This window comes from Seriola lalandi, unplaced genomic scaffold, assembly GCF_002814215.2.
Source record: "Seriola lalandi dorsalis isolate HSWRI2012SDOR001 ecotype SW California unplaced genomic scaffold, Sedor1 jcf7180002054583, whole genome shotgun sequence".
Classification (NCBI taxonomy): Eukaryota; Metazoa; Chordata; class Actinopteri; order Carangiformes; family Carangidae; genus Seriola; species Seriola lalandi.
The window spans coordinates 1377474-1400528 of record NW_019525136.1 but is presented as its reverse complement, the minus strand read 5'-3'; the positions used below and the strand labels follow the sequence as shown (position 1 = coordinate 1400528).

General features: G+C 39.2%; 2 protein-coding genes across 3 annotated transcripts; one reads left to right on the top strand and one right to left on the bottom strand.

The window, feature by feature from the left end:
* Positions 1–1399: 1399 nt before the first annotated feature.
* LOC111664187 (protein tyrosine phosphatase non-receptor type 2) lies at positions 1400–9875 on the bottom strand. The gene is made up of 9 exons (XM_023418689.2): positions 9661–9875; positions 8414–8504; positions 8212–8312; positions 7940–8038; positions 6734–6871; positions 6265–6474; positions 5414–5578; positions 4291–4487; positions 1400–3123 (listed from the first exon to the last, which is right to left on the bottom strand). The coding sequence occupies exons 1-9, from the start codon at positions 9715–9717 to the stop codon at positions 2934–2936; spliced, it is 1248 nt and encodes a 415-aa protein (XP_023274457.1). The 5' UTR covers positions 9718–9875; the 3' UTR covers positions 1400–2933.
* Positions 9876–13000: 3125 nt separating this feature from the next.
* Positions 13001–22167, top strand: seh1l (SEH1-like (S. cerevisiae)). Of its 2 annotated transcripts, none has more exons than XM_023418691.2 (9): positions 13001–13186; positions 13716–13766; positions 13871–14017; positions 14277–14488; positions 16035–16133; positions 16255–16395; positions 16565–16719; positions 19900–20053; positions 21899–22167. In XM_023418691.2, the coding sequence occupies exons 1-9, from the start codon at positions 13076–13078 to the stop codon at positions 22074–22076; spliced, it is 1248 nt and encodes a 415-aa protein (XP_023274459.1). In that variant the 5' UTR covers positions 13001–13075; the 3' UTR covers positions 22077–22167. The 2 variants fall into 2 exon arrangements, with proteins under 2 accessions (XP_023274459.1, XP_087033339.1); XM_087177213.1 differs by lacking the exon at positions 21899–22167 and adding an exon at positions 21451–21751 and having other exon boundaries at positions 13002–13186.
* Positions 22168–23055: the final 888 nt, after the last annotated feature.

Here is a 23055-nt window from a genome sequence, read left to right as displayed (position 1 = left end):
TGTAGTTCAAGTCGGAGTTTGTATCTATAGACACTGAACCATCCATCCATTTATTTTCAACTGCTCAATCCGGGGTCGTGGTGGCAGCAGGTAAAGTGAAGTACCCCAGACGACCCTCTCCCCGGTGACATTTTCCTGCGGGACACCGAGGCGTTCCCAGACCAGATAACATGTATAACCTCTTCAGCGTGTTGTGGGTCTGGGTAGTATCTCCAGGTCTCCAGTAGGAGGCGCCGCGCAGACTTTCTAATCTCATGCCCGAACCAACTCAGCTGGCTCCTTTTGGACGTGAAGGAGCATCGGCTCTAATGTCAAGTCAACCAGTATTGTACTATGACAGTTTAGATTTTTTTTTTCTCCCATTCTTAAATTCATATATAACATTTATATGATTATTCTTGCTTTAGTACTCAGGCAAGACAAAAAAAATCGGCATTGTTATTTTTCAACAAAGATACTCACTGCATATTCTTAGTAGGGGTAAGCTAATAAGGAAGATTTTAGGGGACTATATTCAAATGATAATGTACTCCCACAATAGCATTATAATTTTCTACATAACTTATGTATGTGTTAGTTGCGTAAAAATGTAAATTTATGCAAAACACCAACAATTTGCATTTTCATTTTCACATACTTGTACAGTCATTCTGTTATATTAAGTCATTCTGTTATATGAAAATGGAAAAGCTGTTTGACATTTAATTTTAAAAGTCATACCCTGCAGCACAGTTTTCACTGCTCTACAGCGGAAAATATTTAAATGCAATATGCAAAACATCTATTGCGATTTCATGTACAAGTCACTACGCTCTTCTGGGATCAGTGAAAATAAAAATGCAAATGTATAACAATCGGAAATTGAAAACGAAAATAGCATTTGACATTTAAGTTTTAAGCTGCAATACTTAACCCAGGCCTATAAGATTCACAATGCAGTTCTCCTAGCCCTGGGTTAATGTCTGTTGGAACTAATGTTCACATTTTAGAGTAACACGTCCATTATATACTGTAACTCCATTTGACACTGGCACCGTTTAGCCACGTGTTTAGTCGATTTTAAGGGGATAAGCCAGCAAACTCTGGGCTAGTCCTGCTCCAGAGCAGCATCAGTGTGAGAGCTTTTGTTGCCTGGGGCTAAAGGAGCTGTCAACCCCATGCTAAGTGCAGTGTGGAAAACATATTCTAGTGGAGAGCCTCAGTCAACAGGTATTTCTTCCTCCCCATACACTAATGACAAGAGTTAAATAAAATTACTCAGGTAGTCAATATGAACAAGACTGTTCTTGAAATACTGAATGAATTCCTGGAATCCACAACCTCCAGTCTGGCTGTGACTGGACACTAAATCTGCTCTAGTGACACTGAATTTAAAAAAAATACAAACAGACAAGCAGGGTTAAGTAAAAAAAAAGATGAATGTTTTATTTTAGTCAGTATTTCATGTTTTGTTTGCTTTTTTCAAAACACCATCTATCATGTTCTCACTGCAGCTCAGCAATGTATAAAACTCCCCTGAAATCTTATGTGGAAACAAGAATGAATGGAATGTTATGGTCAAACATAGCCTATCGTTTCTGGGTTAAATGAGTAAAAGCCTGTCCAACAGTGGTAACCAGCCAGTCACTAACATGTCATTTCATCTCAGGAGTCAGTACATGCAAATGTCACATTTGGTGTGCAATCAACTCTGATACAATTTATTGTACCACATCTCTGCTTACAACAAATTGATCAGTCATGTTACTCATGTACTGTGGGAAACAACAGCTCACATGAACCTTTTTCTGTACTGTTCATGTTAGGAAACCTTGGAGCACACATTTTTCCATTGAACTCACTTCAAGGCACATTAAAGCTATCACAAACCAGCAAACAAACGGGTACAGACATGTTTGCTATCACTCCAGTTGCTCTGCTCCAACTTCTAAATTGCACTATTATAGCTTTATATTGGTCCCAGTCCATTGAAAACCAATTTCGGTGATATTACGGGTTTAAATTAAAAAGTCATATGCAACGCAAAGTTTCTATGACTTGTATCATTTTGTAATTCAGTTATGTCTAAGCTCCAACAGAAAATACATTCCACATAAAGGGAGTACAATTTAAACAGCTTTCCTGGCTGGTATTTGAATAAAAATGGACAGCTTTGCTTTGGTTTCCTAAAGTGGGATAACCTGAACACACATGAACCCATCCAGTGGGTGAATAAACGCATTAAGCTGTGAGGGACCCGACAGCCACTATGATCCATGTGACAGTCAAGACTTATGGAAAAAATGTGCTCATTTAACAGAAATTTAAAGGTTAACATTCCAGCAGAGTTTGAAACATATTGGGATGCCCTGCTAAATGTGAATGGAAGAACAAGTGGTGCTCTGGTAAACCTTAAATGCATGCATGAAATGCAAATTTCATTACAGAAAAACAAACAAAAAATAATCCCATAGCTGACCTCAAGGGTGTGGAATCTTCCTACATATCTATGGTAGGATGGACAGTCAACACACATCATTTTGAAATGCAAAATGTAAAACATGTCCACAGATGATCAACACACATCTGACCATTACAAATAAAGAATGCAAAAATAAACCTGTCAGAATTTTTTTTTTTTCTTTGTACTGCACCTTTAGTAAGTTTCTTTCAAAGCCATTTGCTATGATACAGTACATTCATCAACAGTGACAAGTAGGATAGGGAAATTAAATCATCGTGCTGGCACCAAGATCCTGAGATGTTACTATTTTTGTTAAGATCTTACATGAAAAATATACACACACTCATTTGATCTAGCGCTCCCGCATTTTGACCTTTAAGAAATAAATACCCTCACAGTTATGCACATCTTATCTAAATCTGCTTAGAGAAGTACCTAACCCCAGGTACTGGTGCAAAGTAAGAGTCAGTTGTTAGTGACCCAGAGTGTATCACTGGGAGTACATCCAGCACACCAGCAGGCCGACAGCCAGCGCTGCCCCGGCACCAACGTTGAGCAGGACGGGCCTCCAGTACAGCCACTTCTCTCGTTTCCTCTCTGAGTCGGTCAGTCTCTGTTTCATCTGCTGGACCTTCTGTGCGGTGCTGGCAATCCTCTCCTCACGGTGTCTCTTCCTAACACTGAAATAAGAGTCAGTTAAAGGGAAGCAGTCAGAGAACAACAGCGTGGAAAACACATCGATATCATGCACCATGCCTCCTCTCTGACGTCTCTGATAGGGCTGCCACTAACAACTATTTTTCTAACGATTAATCTATCGAGTATTTTATCGATTAGTCGATTAACCTAAACAATTCATTTTCCTCCAGAAAATCTAAATGACACTTTGGCATGATACATATGCCCAGATTCAGGCCTAAACATTTTCTCAAACACTTATTCAGTGTAATTTCTCAGGCAGCAGCAGACAACTTTATGACTTTATGAGAGTATTTATCAGCTACAAGGACAAAAAGATATTAAAAAGCTCCGTCTACTAATGAACAGACACTTACACGTGACATAATCCTTCACATGTTTGTGACTGATCTCACTGAGCGCCATAAAAAATAATAATCACAAAATAACACTGGTTAAACAAGATTTAGAGTGAAAGGATTTGAACTGTAATGTGCTCATCCTCCCAAAGTCAGACATTAACCAGCTGATTTGATCTTTATCTTATCCATGATCCAGCTCAGACTATTACTGGTTCTTTTTTTAAAATAATAAATTCTGAACAGGATTTGAATTGACTGTTCTGGTTTGTTTCAGCAAGTTGCTCAGCTTACAACAATCAACAGTGGTGAACTAAGATAATCAGTTACAGACAGCTTTCATTGCAGCGTTTCATTACAGTTCGCTATTAGCTTAACCAGCGCGATGCTGTTGTGTAAAAATCACCAGAGATAACAAATGAAAATATATCTTTTCTGTTTGTTGCCTGTTGAACAGGTGGTTGGATAAAGTATTTATTGGCCTTTTATTTATTATTGCACTTACAGTAATGTAAAGCTCAGTCATAGTTCTTCACCTGGTTCTGTCTGGCACAGCCTCTGCCGTGCTGTTTGCGTGCGTGTGTGTGTGTGTGCGTGTGTGTGTGTGTGTGTGTGTGTAGCCCTCGTCTCTGAGATCTAAAAGTAATATCAAGGTGGAATTTTAGAGCAAGATGGGAATGAAAGTGTTAAAGTGAGCTTAGATATTTGGATAGACTGCACACACTGAGGAGTCCAAACAACATTTGCATTTTTCTACAACTTGTCCTTTCTTCACAATGAACCTGACAGAATCTGAGCGGTGTTACTTACTGCCCAGAGTGCTCATCCACATTGTGGTCGTGGCTGTCTGGCTCTGTTGCCAGCAGGTGGTCTCCTGAGGAAGCCTGCAGATCCAGACAGGGTGCTGGCTGGCCGTTGGGCCTACTGTCATTGAGGTGAGGTCTGGGTGGAGGTGGTGGAGGGGGCAGATCTGGCTCCAAGGGGAGGGCAGTTCTAGGCAGCACTCTCTGTTTGTTTTGTTACAGGGAACAAGACACACGACACACAAATGAAAGTAAGTTTTCTCACAGCTCCCAACTTTTTGTCGACACATTGCAACAACGGTAAAAGAGGTGTTTCTGCAGCATTAATACTGTAAGGCTTAAGGCTTTAAGACCTTCCTAATACCACATAGAATGCAACTGAATATGTGTTTCACAATCATACTGGCCAAAGTATAAAAATATGAGAGAACCACCGGGGACAATATGGCCTAAAATGATCAATTCATTATCATTTTTGCTTAAATTGAGACTTATACATAAGCGAGCCACTGTAGCTAGCAATAGTGACCATGTTTACTACATGTTTGTGTGACTGAAACTAGAATTGCTGCCTCATGGTTGTATGTCTCTGTCAAGATGCAGGAAATGTGGTAACAATCACCTCCTCCGTTCCTGAGTTACAGTTTGAATAATGGCCAGTGTTTTTGCAGAACATTATAATAACACAGTGAAGTTGACCTCATCCTTGAGTCCAAGTGAATGTTTGTGCCAAATGGAATGAAATTCCCTAAACGCGGTCTACAAGAATGGGACTGACATGAGGTCACGCTGACCTTTGACCACCAAAATCAAATCATTTATCCTTGAGATTAAATTAATATTTGTTCCAAATTTGAAGATATTCCCTCAAGACGTTCCTGAAATATAACATTCATGAGAATGGGATGGACGTGAGGTCAAGGTCACTGTGACCTCATGTCCGCAGCACAACCCACTGCCACAAAAACCCCCATTTAGTCTAAAAGTGCAAGATGGCAAAAGACATTATATAACGACACAAACATTACTGATTACAGCAAAAAAGTGTAAATAACCTCATAACAGCCCAAATATGAGCCTGAGACGTTTGGAAAGTACAGTCTTACACCCCAGACTTGTGACCGAGTTACCTGTGCTGCTGAGTTGTCTGTCAGAACGAGCCTGGCTCCCTCGATGACAGCCATATAGGAGAAGCGGAGCTGGTCAGGGGTCTGGATCAGGCCCATGCGGTATTCCCTCATGTCCAGTAGCACCTTTTGTATGTCCACTGATGATGGATTCTTCGACTTGTCCATCTGCAAAACAGATTAACATGTTTAGAATATACAACTGAAAGGACAGTGCAGTTAATCCTAGGTTTTCACTAAACACTGAGAGACTATCAGACAGCTTAACAGAGACTGATACCGTTTGGATCAATGTATTTAAAACTGAAATAAATCAAATCATTATGTTGCTTTTTAGAGCAGCAAGTCTAAAACTATCAGCTTTGACTGTGTAAAACATGAACAAATCTTACCATCAGGTAACGTTCAAATATTTAATGCAATATTTAAGACCAAGAAAAGCTTCAAATCTTCCATATTTTTATTTCTATTTCTACAGCAGTGGTTATCAAACTTTTTTCTGGCATGCCCACCTTTAGAGGGCAAAAAAAGTTAACAATCTAATCCAGACCTGCACGGCAGAAAATTTAGAGTCATTCATCGGACAGGTATTCTGTGACATTTGTCTTTTGTGCTTCAATGCATAAAACATTGAAATATGCTTCATGCATTAAAGCATATTATCAACATGCCACAACTTCTCCCCTTGCAGCTTAACACTAAGTATGATCATAACAGGATCATCTCATCTTACTCTCTTGCCAAAACTTGAACCTCTTGAGCAATGCTTTAACTCTCTGTTTACCTTAGACACCAGGAAACATTTCTCTTTAATGGTAACTGCATTTGGTAACATCTCCCCTCCCTGTTCTCACCAGCACCAGGCAAGTGTCCACCAAGGCGAAGGTCCCTGAGCGTCCAATCCCAGCGCTGCAGTGCACCACTGAGGGCCCGTGCTCCGCACTCAGCGAGCCAAACTCCCGAACCTTGAAGAGGAAGTTCAGGAAGGAGGCAGGAGATTCCGGGACGCCAAAGTCAGGCCACGTGGTGTAGTGAAAGTGGTAGATCTCCCTTGATTCCCCCGTCTACGACAGAAAACATGTGATGTTGGCCATGATTGGAGGACTGCATTGAGTTCTGCATGACTGGGGTGATTTGTCACTAGGAAAACATCACACACACCATGAAATCACAGCATTTATCTTCCACATGCATTTAGACTGAGATGCTGGGAGTAATGGACTGCAATAAGTAGACACATAGCAGTTTTCACTACACAAAATACTGGACCAGTCCAGATTTTGAAAAGGTTACATTATCTAATAGTCTCCCATCCACACTCACCTTTGTGTTTCGCAGTTCTAGCACTCGGATTGTGTAATAAGATTGGTCCTCCTCTGAAAGTAGCCTGACAACAAACCCTGTGTCTGTGAAAGACATCTGTAGCTCTTCTGTGGTTGGCCAGTACTGTGCACACTTTTCCTGTTAAGACAGAATCAATTAATTCAGTCTTGGATAGGAAGCCACATGCTCTGAGCTCTCTGAAGGGCGTGTTGACTGAGGCATTGCAGGACAGATGCAGTGAATTAGTTAATCAATCTTTATCAATACCCAAATACCATTATCAGTGTAAAGGAATGTTCTGTGCACAGACAACATATCTGATAATGTTATTTATCCTCTGGGTCATTATAGTCAATAGTTCTGTGTTATTATACTACATAGTCCTTGGCAACTCATTTCCTCAAGTCATAAACAGTCATAAACAGAGTTTATAAAACATTTAGTTGAACCCGGATGACACTACTTAAAAGGTTTTGGGGCAATTTTAAGCATTTTGGGCTTAGAAGAATTTTGAAAAACATCTTGGGAACTGTCACGGTCTTGTTGTGGAAAGTTTGTAATGTGGCATTTCTTTTGAAAATGTACAGCAAAGTGTGTTTGGAGGCAAAAATTTAAGAAAATTAGCAGGTCACATTTTCTTTCTTGTACTGCAAGTTATATTTGACTTCCAAATTTGCCGGTGAAACTGCTAAACGTAACTATAAAGGGGATTTTAGTGTTGCAATGAAAGACCAGATTTAAGGGATAGTTCAACATTTTCTCGCTGTTGGCTAAGAAGTAGACCAGCACATAATCCTCTGTAAACCACAACTAATAATATGTACTCTTCATAAAGATGGATGTATCCTGTTTTGTTTTAGTTAACTTCTGACACAGCCAGGCTAGCTTTTTTCTCCTGTTTTCAGTCTTTATGCTAAGCTAAGCTAACTAGCTGCTGGCTAGTAAGAAAGTGAATTAGTGTACTTCCTAAAATATCAAACTATTCCTTCAAATTTTAAAGGATTTAGCCTCACTTGGCCAATGAAATCGGGAAAATGAGCATAGAAAATATATGTAAAATGCTCTCCATGTTGTAAAAAAGCATCCATAGTTAATGTTAGTCTCAATATGTAACACCTTGTAGCATGTCTCCCAAAATGTTTATATAAAACAGACAAGAAAGGGATGTGGTAAATGAATGATAATCAGGTGCCACAATGTACTCACAGATCCCTTTTCAATGACTCTGTTGAGCATTATAACTGCTTTGGAACACTGCTCCCAAACCATCAGCCAGAAATGACCACAGGTATTCCTCAAAGGCCCCTGTGGAAGCAAAAGAAAGAAAGGCACATAGCAAAGAAAAAAAATCCAGTTATTAGCAAAGCTCAGAGTACATCAAAGTGAAATCCTGCACATTCTCCTTCAAGTGGCCCACAGATCTTTTCAATGTACACTGATGCACACGGTGTCATTTACATTGCTATACTCCACCGTACCTGAGAAAGAATATAAGCTCTTTGGGCTTCTTCCATCATCACTAAACTTGCATTGATGTAGTCATTTTCAGAGTTTTCAAGTTTTACTCGACTGTGATCATCTGAAACCAGATGAGAGATCACAGAGAAATTATAAATCACAAAGACGTCATTCAAAATAATACAAATTTTCATTAACAACCTTATTTGTCATAAGACTCACATGGGCTGACATCTCTGTAGCGGTTCAAATTCCGATTCACTGGAAGTTTTGCCACTTTGTAAGGATATTCACTGGCTTGGTTACGGATCTCCTGTTGTAAACAAGAATACATGCAGAACATTAGTGTGCATATCTTTACATTGATTAATTCAGCAACATCAATTGGGGGACATAATGTTCAAAAAATGCATATGACATATACCTCCTGCCTGACAGAAGTGGTGGCATGTAATACAGACAGCATTCATGTAAATACCATGCCCAGAAATAAAAGGCCTTTAATAAGGTCTCATTTGTACTGTTTTCATTGGAACTATCATCTGTACTCACAGGTACTGCTCTGCTTTGCTCTCATTTGTCAAACTATTGTATTGAGTGCTGTTGTTTAACTACAAATCGTTTTTATAGTGTGTATGGGGTGAGGCCAAAGATGATTTCCCCGCCTCTGCTGGACAATAACTTTATTTCTGTGTGTGACAGCTCATCAGAAACAGTTTTACCGATGAAAATAAAAGTGACTAAAGAAAAACAAAACACATGTGAGAATAGTTTCAAACATGAGGAAAAACATTTCCACTTCTCAGCATAAACGGATAACACTCTGAAAAGCTGCATTGTTTTTAACTTTCTCCATTGGGTTAATTTATCTGGCTACTTTTTAGATTAAAAATATCTCCTTATATATAAACTATTAAGGTTGAGTATCTCTCTGTAACTTCCAATCAAGGTAACTTTTACAGTTACATGCTACCCTCCAGCAGGTAGCTGCATATTACGGGGTCAACCTAAGTTAAACCGGAACAGAAATATTATAAACTCCGTGATGTGCTCTCTTGGACCGCTGCTGGTAAAGCACATGCGCTTTTCTCTGGAAGTCCCGATGAATTCTCAGAAACTGCAGCTGACGTCTGCTAGCGTCAGCAAGCATTAGCTAACTGAGCTCAACTATGAGGACTGTGCCGCTGCACGTTTTTTAGCTACAAGCTTTCTAGCTACGGAAGTCAGCGACCACTAGCGCGGATTTCCAGTTTCCCACTCTTCTTTACTAAGTGCTAAGCAACATATGTATAACCTTTAGACAATGTGTTGTAGTCTGTAGGTCAACACGGTTGAATGTGTCACCAATTAGGCTAAAAGTAACCAAATACTGGGAAATGTGCCTAACTGGCTAGCTATTAACTTAGCTAGCTAAGTAAGTTAGCAACCGATCGTCATAGAAACACGAGAGGCCCAGTGTCCGGACTTACATTGTAAAGGTTTTGCCATCTCCCGGACGAATCAATGTCTTCAAATTCTTGCTCCATTGTATCGTAATTGGTGCCCCGAGACACTTTCCGGATGATCACAGAATGTTTTTAGCACCGTTCACCAAGTTACTCCTTTCTGTCAGCCATGTAAACAGCAGTCTGTGTAATCCTGGGGATCCCTGCGGGAAGTCTGCTGCTCCTGCACAATACTGCATGCACTCTGACTGACTTGGGTTGCCAGTTCTGTTTATCTCTACGTACCACATAAAATGATTCCAGCCACTCACCGCTGTGTGGATGTTTGATTATATGTGTTGGCATATATCAAAATTATAACGTAAACGCAATTTTAATTATTATTGCTAGTTAGTAACCAAAGTTATTTTTGATATCTAAAAAGATTTGTATATGTTTCTGTTTTTGCTAATCATACAGCAGGGAACAGAATAAGAAATAAATTAGTATACAATAAGAAATAAATATTTTAGAAACAAGTGTCCAATATGAGAGTCAATGTAACTGTTGTATATATATATAAATATATTATACTGAACCTGGCAACCCCGGTAGCAGAACAGTTGACAAAAAAGTAACGTAGCTAATGATGTTACTCAGTCTAATTTTAATATGACAGCTATGTATTCTCTTTATTTTTACCACTACAATACGGTTACTGTTAAGTTAGACATGACAAGCTTCAACATAAACGTTATCATAAAGTACCTCAAAATATGATTTAATTACAATTGGTGTGAATGCGCCCCTCTGTGGTCAGTGTCGATCGGTGCAAGCGATAGCGGGAAGGCAACAGGTAACCGGCAACCCGAGCAAGGACCAGTCAGATGAGGAGTAAGTGTGTAGGGAAATGAATTTCTAAATTCTTAATTTTGTTTCATGTCCTGCAGTCGAGTGCATAGGAGTTTAATAGCCAGTGGTCAATATTGTTGTGGTTGTTAAAGTGGAGTCAGCGAAGGGAAAGATCTCTGTAGTTAACCTCTACAACCCTGGACTATAGTTGGAGCAAGAACAACTGGAAGGTATAACGGATAAAGGTGAACTACCAGTAATATGGGCTGGGGATTCTAATGAACATGGGTCAGTTTGGGGGAGTATAACATGAAACAGAAATGGAAACGTGTTGATGAATTTGCTGAACAGATACAGAGTTGTAGTATTAGATGGTGGTAGGTAAACATGGTTCCAAGTCAGTAGGGAAGCAAAATCAAGCAGAGACTTAACATTCACGTCAGCTGAGCTTGTTTTAGTGGGGAAATTGGATATAAATGGCGTGTGGAGGGATCATGTTCCAATAAGAGTATTCATATTCCAGTAAGAGAAGAGGATAACAGGTCAAGGATACAATGACTCAATTCAAACACAAGGAGGTTGGAAATGTAAGTTTTGTTAGCTCAAAGAGTTTAAACAAGCCAGAAGAAGAGGGATGAGAACTTGAGTGAGTGAGTACTTCAAACTAGTGCATGATAAGGATAATACAAATGTAGTTAACACATTCTTTTCTCTGCAAGAACATAAGCAAGCCATTCAAGAGGGGAGAGACAACACCTGGAAGGGATGGGTTAGGGTACCAGTTTTTTCACCATCTGGATGACATGTTACTAAAGGAGATATTAGCAATAATCAATACAAGGATGGACATTTGCCAAAAGAATGGAAACACTCAGTTGTTGTCACTTTACAGAAACCTGGTAAAATAGCAAATGAACCTGGCTCTTACACATGCAGTTGCACTTACAGCTGTGTTATGTAAAATAATGGATGGTCACAGACAGTCTAGTATATATTCTCAAGAAAACAGGGATATTTCAACCCCTATCACAGTGGCTTCAGGGTTGGACAAACCACTGTGGACTCTGTACTAGAGTTATATAGTAAATAGCAAATAAAGAAACAGTAGTGGTATTTCTCAACATTGAAAACACATGTATGTTGTGGAAGGAGAGTTTGTGATAAAGTTGTATGATGCTGGGGTACAAGGTAGGATGCTAAACTGGATCAAGAAGTTTTTGAGTGATCGTAATATTCAAGTAAGAGCCGGTGGGGTTATATCCTGTGAAGAAAGTGTAGCTATGGGATAGAGGCAGATAGGGGAGCATTCATGACGATATATAGGGCAGTCATAAGATCTGCAGTTGACTAGATGTATGGCATATGGGACAGCAGCTTCCTCTGTTCTAAAGAAACTGTATCTGGTGCAGGCTAAAGCACTTAGAATAAGTGGCAGGGCTTTTAGAATAACACCTATTAATGCTCTTTTCAATTGAAATGGGGGAAATACCAATTAATACCTGCTAAGTGTTTGTTGAGGGAGCACTGGAGTTTCAGGGAAAGTGTGGAAACGTAAAGAGGGGGAGTTTAATAAGTGTAACGGGTTAGAGAACACAGGAAGAGGGAGTGAAAGATTTGTCGATGGGTCTGGCAGTGTGCTGGCCACCTGCTCCACCATGACTTTTGCCAGAACCCAGTGTAGACATATTAGACCAAAACCATGAAGAAGGATGCAGGTGATCCTGTGACTTCAGTTAGAGACCATCTTAAAGAAAAAACAGGCAGTTTTCATACAGATTTACATTGATGGCTCCAAGAGCCTGGGTAATGGAAAAGCTGCAGTAGGAATAAGAATTAAAACATCTACTGATACAATATAGAAAGTGAATATCAAATCATGTCCGTCTTCACTGAAGAGCTTGTTCCAATCTTTCGGGCATTTGAGTGGATGAAGGATGTTAGACCAGGAAACTCATATGCTAACATTCTCCTGCAGCACTAATGGCACTGAAAGGTTGGAAAAGTGGAACCAGACAAGATCTAATTCTAGAAATTTTGACTGTGCTAAATTGGGTATCACCCTAGCCTATACTTTACCAAATGTATTTACCACCACCCTCTCCTTTTTCTTTATTTCTTTGATAACTGCTTTTACTTATGTGTATGTACCGTATATGTTTATATATATATATATATTTATATATATATGTATGTATTTGCATATGTATATATGTGTAGGAATATAATATATGCATATATGTGTATATGTGCATCTGTATATGTGTATATGTATGTAATTTTATTTTTTATTTTTTCCTTTTCTTTATTTAATTATCAATTTATTTAATTCTATTAATAATTCTATAGTATTTTATTACAATTATATTGTTATTGACTTTTCTTTTCTTTTCTTTGATTCCATTGAATGACGGTGATTGAGGTTTGGCAACACATTGAAAATGTAATTTCACAAGTGACCTGTGGAGGGTAGCAACGCGCCTTTTCTGCGTCAAGTCTGCCGCAAATTTCAACCGAAAAAGAAGACCGACGTGCACACACTCACTGCTGTACACACACTACGAACACCCGCCAAACACACACACAGTAGACACATGACAGGCCTGTCATTATGTTTGTAGCGCGGAGTATCGCAGCAGATCATAAAGATCTAATACACGATGTGTCGTATGATTTCCACGGCCGGCGAATGGCAACTTGCTCCAGTGACCAAAGCGTCAAGGTGAGTTACGTGGAACATACATCAGTTTGCTAATGTTAGCGTTAGCTGTAACAGCTAGCTTGTTAACATTTTACCCACATTATCAACAATCTCAGCTTACTATTGAATTTTCTGACTCTCATTTTCCACCAGTTGTTGACAGAAGTAACGTTAGGTCATCTGTTAAACGTACCGCTAATTCTGACCCATAAACGCAGCTTTACCGTCTTGTATTTAGCCTTTTTGCTAGCCACTGTGCCTGTAGCATACAACCTGAGGTAGCTGTAAGGACGTTGTATAGCAGATTTAATGTAAACACTACAGAGTTAGCACATAGCAACAAAGAACAACACAATTCCTGCATGTATAGTACATACATGAAGGTGTGATCTAACATCAGTAGTCAGTAAACCAGTTCAGGATCTCAAAGTGAAAACCTTACTACATTAATGTGTGTCATTGAGTGTCTGAGGTTACTAGCTTAATGTGTGTACACTTAAGCTATACTTTAATGCAATATTTCCTAACGTTGTTATCTTACTCTCCTCAGGTTTGGGACAAAAGTGAAAATGGAGAGTGGCACTGCACGGCCAGCTGGAAGGTAAACCACCTGATCAAGCAGCTGTCCCATGTCTTGAAATTTGAAGTCTTGAACTAGTTTTGGAGTTCATTGATTTGACAGAAGCTCTTTTCTCTTTTCCTCAGACACACAGCGGGTCAGTGTGGAGAGTGACCTGGGCTCATCCAGAGTTTGGGCAGGTTCTAGCTTCCTGCTCCTTCGACAGGACAGCTGCTGTCTGGGAAGAGATTGTAGGGGAGTCAAATGACAAACAGAGAGGACTGAGCCACTGGGTGAGTTCAACTTTAGCACCTTTCTCAAATAGTAGGACAGACATAAGACTAAATCTCAGAGAACTCTTGAGTTCAGTAGCTTCTGCAGTATTCAGAATGATGGTGCTCAGTACGCTGTGGTTATGACAGTGAACCCCACTAATGAAATGCTTATTCTATCTTGCTGCTCTATGTTGCTGTGTTAAGTCAGTGCTGATATTCAGTATGCCATACATTTCTGTTTGATCTGACCCAAGTATTTCTCATTGTTCTGTTTTAGATAAAAAGAACCACATTAGTAGACAGTAGAACTTCAGTGACTGATGTGAAGTTTGCCCCTAAACACATGGGCCTGATGTTGACCACCTGCTCTGCGGACGGAGTGGTGAGGATTTACGAGGCTCCTGATGTTATGAACCTGAGTCAGTGGTCCCTGCAGCACGAGATCTCCTGCAAGCTCAGCTGCAGCTGCATCTCGTGGAATCCCTCCAGGTCAGAACACAGCTTTACTTTGTAAAATACTGTGACAGTTCAGTGTTGGGAATATTCACAATACTGGCTATGTTGTGTATATATTGTTAGTCTAGAAAGTAAAATTGAATTTACTGAAGAATTATTATCTACTTACCCTCATGTTAGTGAAAACATCAGTTACAGTAAATTTTTATATACATATTAAACAAACTGTTCTCTGGATGGGACTCACAGTCCCTATAATATTACACCTGTACTCTGACTGATATAATAGGAAAATATAATAAACTCACTGTTGAGTAGCTACTACACAGCACATTTTACTATATGTTAAATTAAAACCAAGATAAATATAGACAAAGAAACCATATATTTTTCAAATCAAATCAAATTAGGTTTATTTATAAAGCACATTTAAAACAACCAAAGCGCTGCACATATACAACAAAACAACATATTAACACCTAAAATGTGATGTCTTTACTATCCCATAGACTGAGACAGTCAGGGAACAGTTTGAAATAAAAACACACGGGATAAAATGAAAGATAAAACCTTAGGGACACTCAAAGGCCTAAAAACTTGTGAGTTTTAAGTTTAGTTTTAAACTTAAAGTTTATTTCGATTTGATATAGAGAAAGTTGTTAGAGATGAAACACTATCAGGTTCATTCTATTGGATTATTAATGGAATGTTATATAGGAACTGATGTTAAATAAAGTGAAAACACTTAAGAAAAGATTCATTCTTTTTAATTGTCTATATCTTCTCTCAAATGCAAACAGAATGCATATTAATATATAATAATATAATATTAATAATAATATTAAACCTCTCCTGCTGTCTTTGTAACATAAGCAGTAACAATTTTCATATTTTTTTTTCTTTCTTTTTTCACTCAGTTTAACACAAAAAACATTACAAGGTGTCCTACACACCACACACCACAAAAGGAGGGGAAAGAGAGGAGATGAAGAGAAGGAAAGAAAGAAAGAATGAATATGCTGAATACCATTAACCGCGTCAGGGTCCTGGTATTGTGTATGCTGGCTCACTGTCACATTATCATGGGTTTTGGGATAGCATGACAAGTCAAAATATCTTCTGTGAAAAAGATCACTCCATTTGGTCTGAAATCTAATACTTCACATCTCCTAGAAATTCCCCCACTCACCTCAAGTTCCCATTGCCCTCCATCTACCTGGTCTTACTGCAGAATTGACAGGCGTAAATACTTGCTGTGTACATCACAGCTTTTATTTTTAAACCAAATGTAGCGTTGCATATCCGAACATGGACGCTCTTAACCCCAGTTTGCTCAATGAGTAAGTATTTGTAACAGCAAAGGACTGTGGGGGCAGAAACCAGTAACTTTACAGATTTCAGGAGTTAGATATAAATTTAGATCGATATTAAACTCCACATTCTGTAACTGAACTTTTTAAAATGCAGGATTTTCTGCTGCTGAACTTTAAAGCCATCAACTATGACCTCCCAGCAGCCTTTAAGGTGATAGTAGAGTTTGAGTGAAGTGTACTTTTTTTTTTTTTTCCCTACCACCCAGCTCTCGTGCCCACCCGCCGATGTTTGCAGTGGGGAGTGACGACAACAATGTAACATATGGTGGCAAAGTTCAGATCTATGAGTACAATGAAAATACAAGGTAGGTGTTCCTGTAGAGTTGTGTATGCCACTCTTAAATATACCAGTATAAACAATAAAACGAGTATTTTTGTAAGTTGTTAATAATTGTTTAATTTTTTCTTTTTACTGATGTTAAAAAGGAAATATGCTAAAGCAGAGACGCTGATGACCGTCACTGATGCGGTCCATGACATTGCATTTGCTCCAAACCTGGGGAGATCTTTCCACGTCCTTGCCATTGCAACAAAAGACGTCCGAATCTTTAAGCTTGTTCCAATGAGGTGAGCGATTCAGGGCTTCTTTCTGTCAAAGTTGTCATGTGACAGACTCGCAGACAGTGGTTAGTGTTGTCACTGAAATCCTGCATTTTACATCTCAGTGAATTCATATATAGAATCAACAATGACAGAATGAAAATTAAATTTTCTATGTCTTGGATCCTTCTGACAGGAAGGAGAGCGCCTCTACAGGACCCACCAAGTTTGAGGTGCAGATCATGGCTCAGTTTGACAACCATAACTCCCAGGTGTGGCGTGTGAGCTGGAACATCACCAGCACCCTGCTGGCCTCCTCCGGGGATGACGGCTGTGTGCGCCTATGGAAAGGTAGGAGGATTTGTTAGCTACTGTTGATGACTGCTCATTTGTCTTCCTTTCATTTTACTGCGCAGGGCTGGGGGTGAGCGGTATGGACCAAATATATATCTCTGTATTTTCTATGAAGAGAGCTAAATGTTTGGTTTTAAGTCAAAGTCACATGTGAGATGTCACAAGAACTTTTATTAAAACAGACTGTGGCCAAAATAAAATGCAAAGACAGGGTTTCCTTCCCTGTTTTAAAATATACAGCTGCAAGACATGTCAATTATACAAGAAAACACATAAATGATAAGAGTTGAATTATATAAAATAACTTGCCTATAGGCCTATCACTAAGAATGTGCTTTCAGTTGTTCAACAACAATAATAGACTGATTAAGATAAAGAACAATTACAGGTTTTCCCGTCCTGCTCAACAAAACACACAGCTGTGCAAATAATAAAAACAGATCGGCTCACCTGATCTTTTAAATCCGAACCATCTCCAAATACTTGTACCGTTCTTGTTCTTTTACAAACCAGAGGCCTGTGCTAAGAAGCAAGATCTGTGGTTAGCAAGGTAAATTTGGGTTTAATCCTGGGTTTTCAGGGTAACAATGCTGGTTCTTCTTACCAGGGTTAATCACCATGGTAACTTACACTGAATAAGAGGATCAGATCAAAACCTTTCAAAAGCCCAACCACCGACCTGGAAAACCAGAGATAGCATCCTATAGGATCCCGACAGAACAAAAGAGTTTACAATAAAGTCACAAATAGTAAAGAGCAACAGATATTTTTTGTGGAATCATGTTGTTTGAGACTTTTCATGTGTCTCCACTGGTTTTAACACAGGGCTTCTGATAAAGAAAGAGAGTTTATTACACTAAATAACAACAAACTGTTCTAGCTTTATTTTAATTGAACAAAGATTCTTTAATCTCAGAATAACATTCAGAGACTTTATGATATCTGGAAATAAAAACTAAACCCTCTGATATCTTCTTTCAGAAAAATTATAATTAAACATTTTTCTCCTCTTTACTTTGGCAGCAGAAACAGTCTGACATTACTTTAACTTTCTTTTTATAGAATCTGCATCCCTCATAGTAGTTTGTTCATCATCAGACAAAAGAGCAAAAATACTCCCTCAGTAAGAAACTTGATGGTAACTACTGTGCTTATTTACAGTAAACCCTTAGCCTGACTTGAATCATTGGAAATCATTTCTAGTGTTTCTTTTCTTTTAGTCATGTGATCATAAAGTTTACATTTCACCTTGTTGAATATCACTATTTGATGTCGCTATAACCAAATTTACCGCTGGGTATCGGCGGTTCTTCTCATATCATATCAAGTACTTTATTCATGGTTCTGATGATGTTGCTTATGATTAACAACTCCGCCTCTTTCACATGAAAGCGCTCGTAGTCGGATTGGTAATCTCAGAGTTACAGAACCAGTCGATAACCAGCTTGGTAGTACAGTTTATCCAGGATGGACAATGTTAGGTTCAGTTAAGACAGATAACAAAAATATATTCTGGTTATGTTGAACTTGCTTCATAGTAGAGGCCTCAGGTCTTCAGTCTTTCCCACAGGTTGAGAATTTACCTGTGGTCGTTGGTGGCACAGCATTTGACCGACGTGCACGCAGAGACTCATGCAGTTTAGAGGGGGAAAGTGTAACTCGTTTTTGTGGAGTTACAATTTACAGATATCCCCTAAATGCCTCACATGCAGACTATTGGAATATCTTCAGCAGACAGATTGAGTAATTGTTTAGAGTTGGTTTTTCTGACATTTTTTGTCCTTTACAAGCATATATAAAGCACATTTGCCAGTCATTCATTAACAATGTGATATATGATACTTTGCAACAGTAATACACTCATTTTAATTAGTGTGCTCAGCCTGCTGTCTGTTCTGCATTTGTGTTTGATGAATAGTGTATATTAACAGAAGCATTCCTTCTCCTGCTTTTCCAACAAGAAAAATTTGTTTTGCAATTTATAAATATGTATGTACATACATACATTTGCACTTGCATCATAATCAGCCTTATTGGCCAACTCTGTGTACGCGTACAAGGAATTATGAGTTTTCACTGCTCTAAATTGACTTAGTCCCCTGTCATCGCCACAGTTTTGAGCATATTCAGCTGCAGCTTGTTGTGACGCAGCAGAGCACCAGCTGTCCAACCTCCCGTCAGTAAACATGGTGTTTCACTATCTCGGATGAGACCGATGATCATTGTGTTGTCTGTGAACTCAGGAGTTTAACAGATGGGTCTCGTTGGTTCAGAGTGACAGGAGAAGTGGGGAGAGCACACATCCCCTAGTGGGCGCAATTGCGGACTGTCTGGCTGCTGATTATGATTTTTCCCTAGCCTCACCTGCTGCTTCTTATCTGTCAGGAAGCTGGTGATCCACAGCAGGTGGAGGCAGCCACAGTCAGCTGGCTGGGTTTGGGGAGGAGGATTTCTGGGATTTATGCCTCTTGGTCATCGAGGTGTTGCACGATGTGTTACAATCCCATATTGACTACATCATCCAATGACCAGTCTCTCAAAGGACTTCAGTCCGAACAGGGACTCTTATTGTTAATGTGGATTAACTGCTGGCCAGGTACCGCTGATCAAGGGATGAGGGGCTGGTTTGGGAGCAGGGGCTGCCATCTCAGCTGAAAAGTCGACAAGAACTTGCTCAATTTTAAGGTCGCTCAGCAAGTCCCCATAATGTAACTCATTAAATTGTGAAGGTTGAAATCCCATTTGCTGGTCTCCTCTATATCCTATAGAGAGCTGCTGTTGCTCCTCAACTAAAATCTCAGCAAAGCTTTCAGTTTGTGTAAAAAGCTGTGAGAAAGTTTGTGGAGTGAATTGTCAAAAGTTCATCTGTTCCTCCCTGGTGAATCGAATTGCAAAGTTAGAGCTGAGAACTAACAAATAAACAAAAACAGATAAGTAGCAAAGAGCACCAAGGCTTCTATCCACCAAGCCATCTTAAAGCATCTGCGTATGCTTGTATTTATGTAAAAGTGAAGTCAGTAATGAATGATATGCACTATCAATCCTGCTATAACTGATTTGTGACAGTGAAAAATTCACCTGTCAAATCAGTTCAAGACAAATCGGTTCGTCCTCTTTGTTTAGGTCTGTGACAAATGACTTGTTAGATCACTGACTTCACCTCCTGTCTCTCTGCAGCCAACTACATGGACAACTGGAAGTGCACCGGCATCTTGAAGGGAGACGGCAGCCCACTCACCAGCTCATCCGGTCAGCCCACAGCCATGAGCACCGTGGTGGGCTCCTCTGTTCAGACCTCCCAGAATGCACTGAATGGGATGTCTGCAGGAAGGTAGGTGGTGTGGTGCATCTGACGCCACTCACCCTGCCCGACTCAAGCCAGTCAGAACTGACAACTTATTATGCCTCACACTGACTGGGACTGCAGCTGCTCACTGACAAACTCCTGGGCCTACACTGACCCAATGCTGCACTCATGCAAAGAGCTTGGCTTCCAGTGTACAAGTTGTGGGCATCAAGCCTGTGGAGTGTGTATGGTGTGGGTTTTTTTTTTTGTTGTTTTTTTAGGGATTTACTCTTGATTTGTATTGATGCATGTTATAAGAGTGGTTTCATGTTTCCAATTAGCATTGGCTAACCATTTTCTTGGCATAAAAAGTAAAATAAAGCGGTTTATATACATTTGATATGTGAGTATTATTTTGAATGTTAGTTATTATGGGATATATGGCAAAACCATTGTGTAGTTAATTAAACAGCATCTTGTAAATACTGAGAAATTGGATTCGATTCAGTCTACAACATCTGTTGCCATTAAATGAGTATTTTAAATTGAAGCTCATTTTCTCATCAATCTTTTTTTGATTTTATTCTCAGTATTCAGTTTTCTGAATGTATCTTTGAGCAAATATTGCCAAACTCTTTGCTGAGCAGGAGGACAGCTTGAATGAATCTTATTAACCACCTTTAATAACGTTAGAAAATAGTATAACACATAGTGTGGGCATAAATACAGCCATTGACATTGGCAGCTTTAAAGCGCAACTGTTTAAATTTTGAAATAAATATAACGCATTATTCTTTTTACAGATAACGTGGAATTCATAAGCAATAAAATTCACAATTTCCCAATTCAATACACTCAGGGGTTTTGTTGACTTTGCCTTACATGGTCAGGTGTGATCAATAGTTTATGGTGGCTAATGTTAGCAAACTGTAGTTAGAAACTTCAGTGTAAAGGGCATCTTTAGGGTAAGGATTACCCTAAACAGCTTTATTGAGTGATGTTGCTGACTTAGACTCCCAAGTTACAAAGGTTTGCTTTAATCTTTGGACTATAGATGAGCAAATATGATAATTCAGTGTCATATTCAGAAATTAAAAGTGGCAGAGAACAAATTGCGTTTGAGCTAACACTCAGTTTATATGTGGCTGTATTTATGTTTAATTCAATAACCCCGGGCTTAACAAAACCTTTTTATTTACCATTCTTCTTGTTTTTGACTTAACTCTGGAGCCACCTCTAACCTGAGTAACGTCAGATCTGTCTACTGCATGACGTCCTACGTTATAGAATAATCAACTGGGTAATCAAATTAGATTTTGTTGTTGCAGTTTGTAAAATGACTTTGCATAAATGTTTTCTTGCATTCCATATTCTGGTTGACACAACTGTGTGACACGGGGTTTGTTGAAGTAATGTGATATTGTACTGCTTGTTGCATGCAGGATTGGCAAGAGAGCTCCATTTGCCCCTCCCCTGCGGCAGCTGACCTCTCCAAAGATATACCAGCATCCTGCACATTACTAATGTCTCTTCTGCATCAGCTACCATTTGCCCTTGTGGTAATGCATTTCAAATGTGTGTATGTCATGTCCCAGCTGAATACTTGGGTATTCCTGGTTGAGGGCTTAAGTTTGGCACAAGAACTGCATGGTTCACTTTGTTTTGATCACAGCATGTTGCAGTTTGCCAGTGGTTCACCTCTTTTAATAGACACCTTTTAAAAATAAACCTCTAGAGCACAAATGCGCCCTTTCTCCTTTAATTTCTCATTTCTTCTTCCTTTTATGTGTTCCCCCTCTGTATTCCATTGTCATTGTCCTCGCCCTGTCCATGTATTTGTCGCCTTTGTTTCCTTCCTTTTTTTTTTTTTTTTTTTTTTTGTTGCTTCAGGTATTTCTTTCCACCTCTGGATCCTCCCAGAGCGGGGACCAGGTATGGTCACCTGCTGCCTCCCTCCTCCCTCATAGAGCACTGTGATGCTGAGCCCATTCAGCCTCAACAACAGGCTCTTCCCCACAGACACTCCTCTAGAGCACTGCTGCCCTTACCAGAGGCTGAAGGACAGTAATACGTGTTTTAGCTAAAATAAACAGGGATGTGGTTGTGGTTGGGGATGAGCCACAAAACTACATTCATTTCTAATAAAAACCTTCATTTTTTCTGTGTTTTCTAATGTTTTGTTCTTCTGTGCAGAATTTAAAGAAGGCATTGGAAGATGTCATGTAGATTTTATGATATTTATATGACATGGCCAACAGCCGTTTTGATAATCATTTTAATACTTTAATGTATATACTAGTCTCTGATTAATAAACTTAATGTTCCCAATATTTAGCTTTGTGTTTTAGTGTTTAAGTACTTGGAACATGCAATTAAAAAAAACATTAATTTTCATCTATTTGAGGTCACTATCACTGACTGACAGACTCAACCATCAGTAACTGCAGAGGCTGTATTTGTGCTAATCAATCAGTGCTGATGGAAGTTTTGGAGGAAATCAGAATAGAGATTGTAAGATATTAAATTATGTTATTGTTGTTTTTTTTCCTTCACATGCAGTACCATACAGTAAAATTTGGACAGACCTATTTCAATGGTTTTTCTTTTTTTTTTTTTTGACTATTTTCTATTTAAAACAACAACAACAACATATTTTACATTCTTTAACGTAGCCACCATTTACCTTGATGACAGCTTTGTACACTCTTGGTGTTCTCTGATTCAGCTTCATGAGGTCGCCACCTGGAATGGTTCTCAACGGTCTTGAAGAAGTTCATATATGTTGAGCACTTGTTGGCTGCTTTGCTTTCATTCTGTGCTCCAACTCATCCCAAACCATCTCAACTGGGTGTAAGTCAGGTGATTGTGGAGGCCAGGTCATGTGATGCAGCACTCCTTCACTCTCCTTGTTTAATTAGTCCTTACGCTCTTCTTTTTGGCCTCCCTCAGTAGTGGTTTCTTTTCAGCAGTTCGACAGTGAGGGCCTGATTCATGCAGTCTCCTCAGGACAGTGGATGTTGAGATGTGTCTGCTACCTGAAGTGAAGC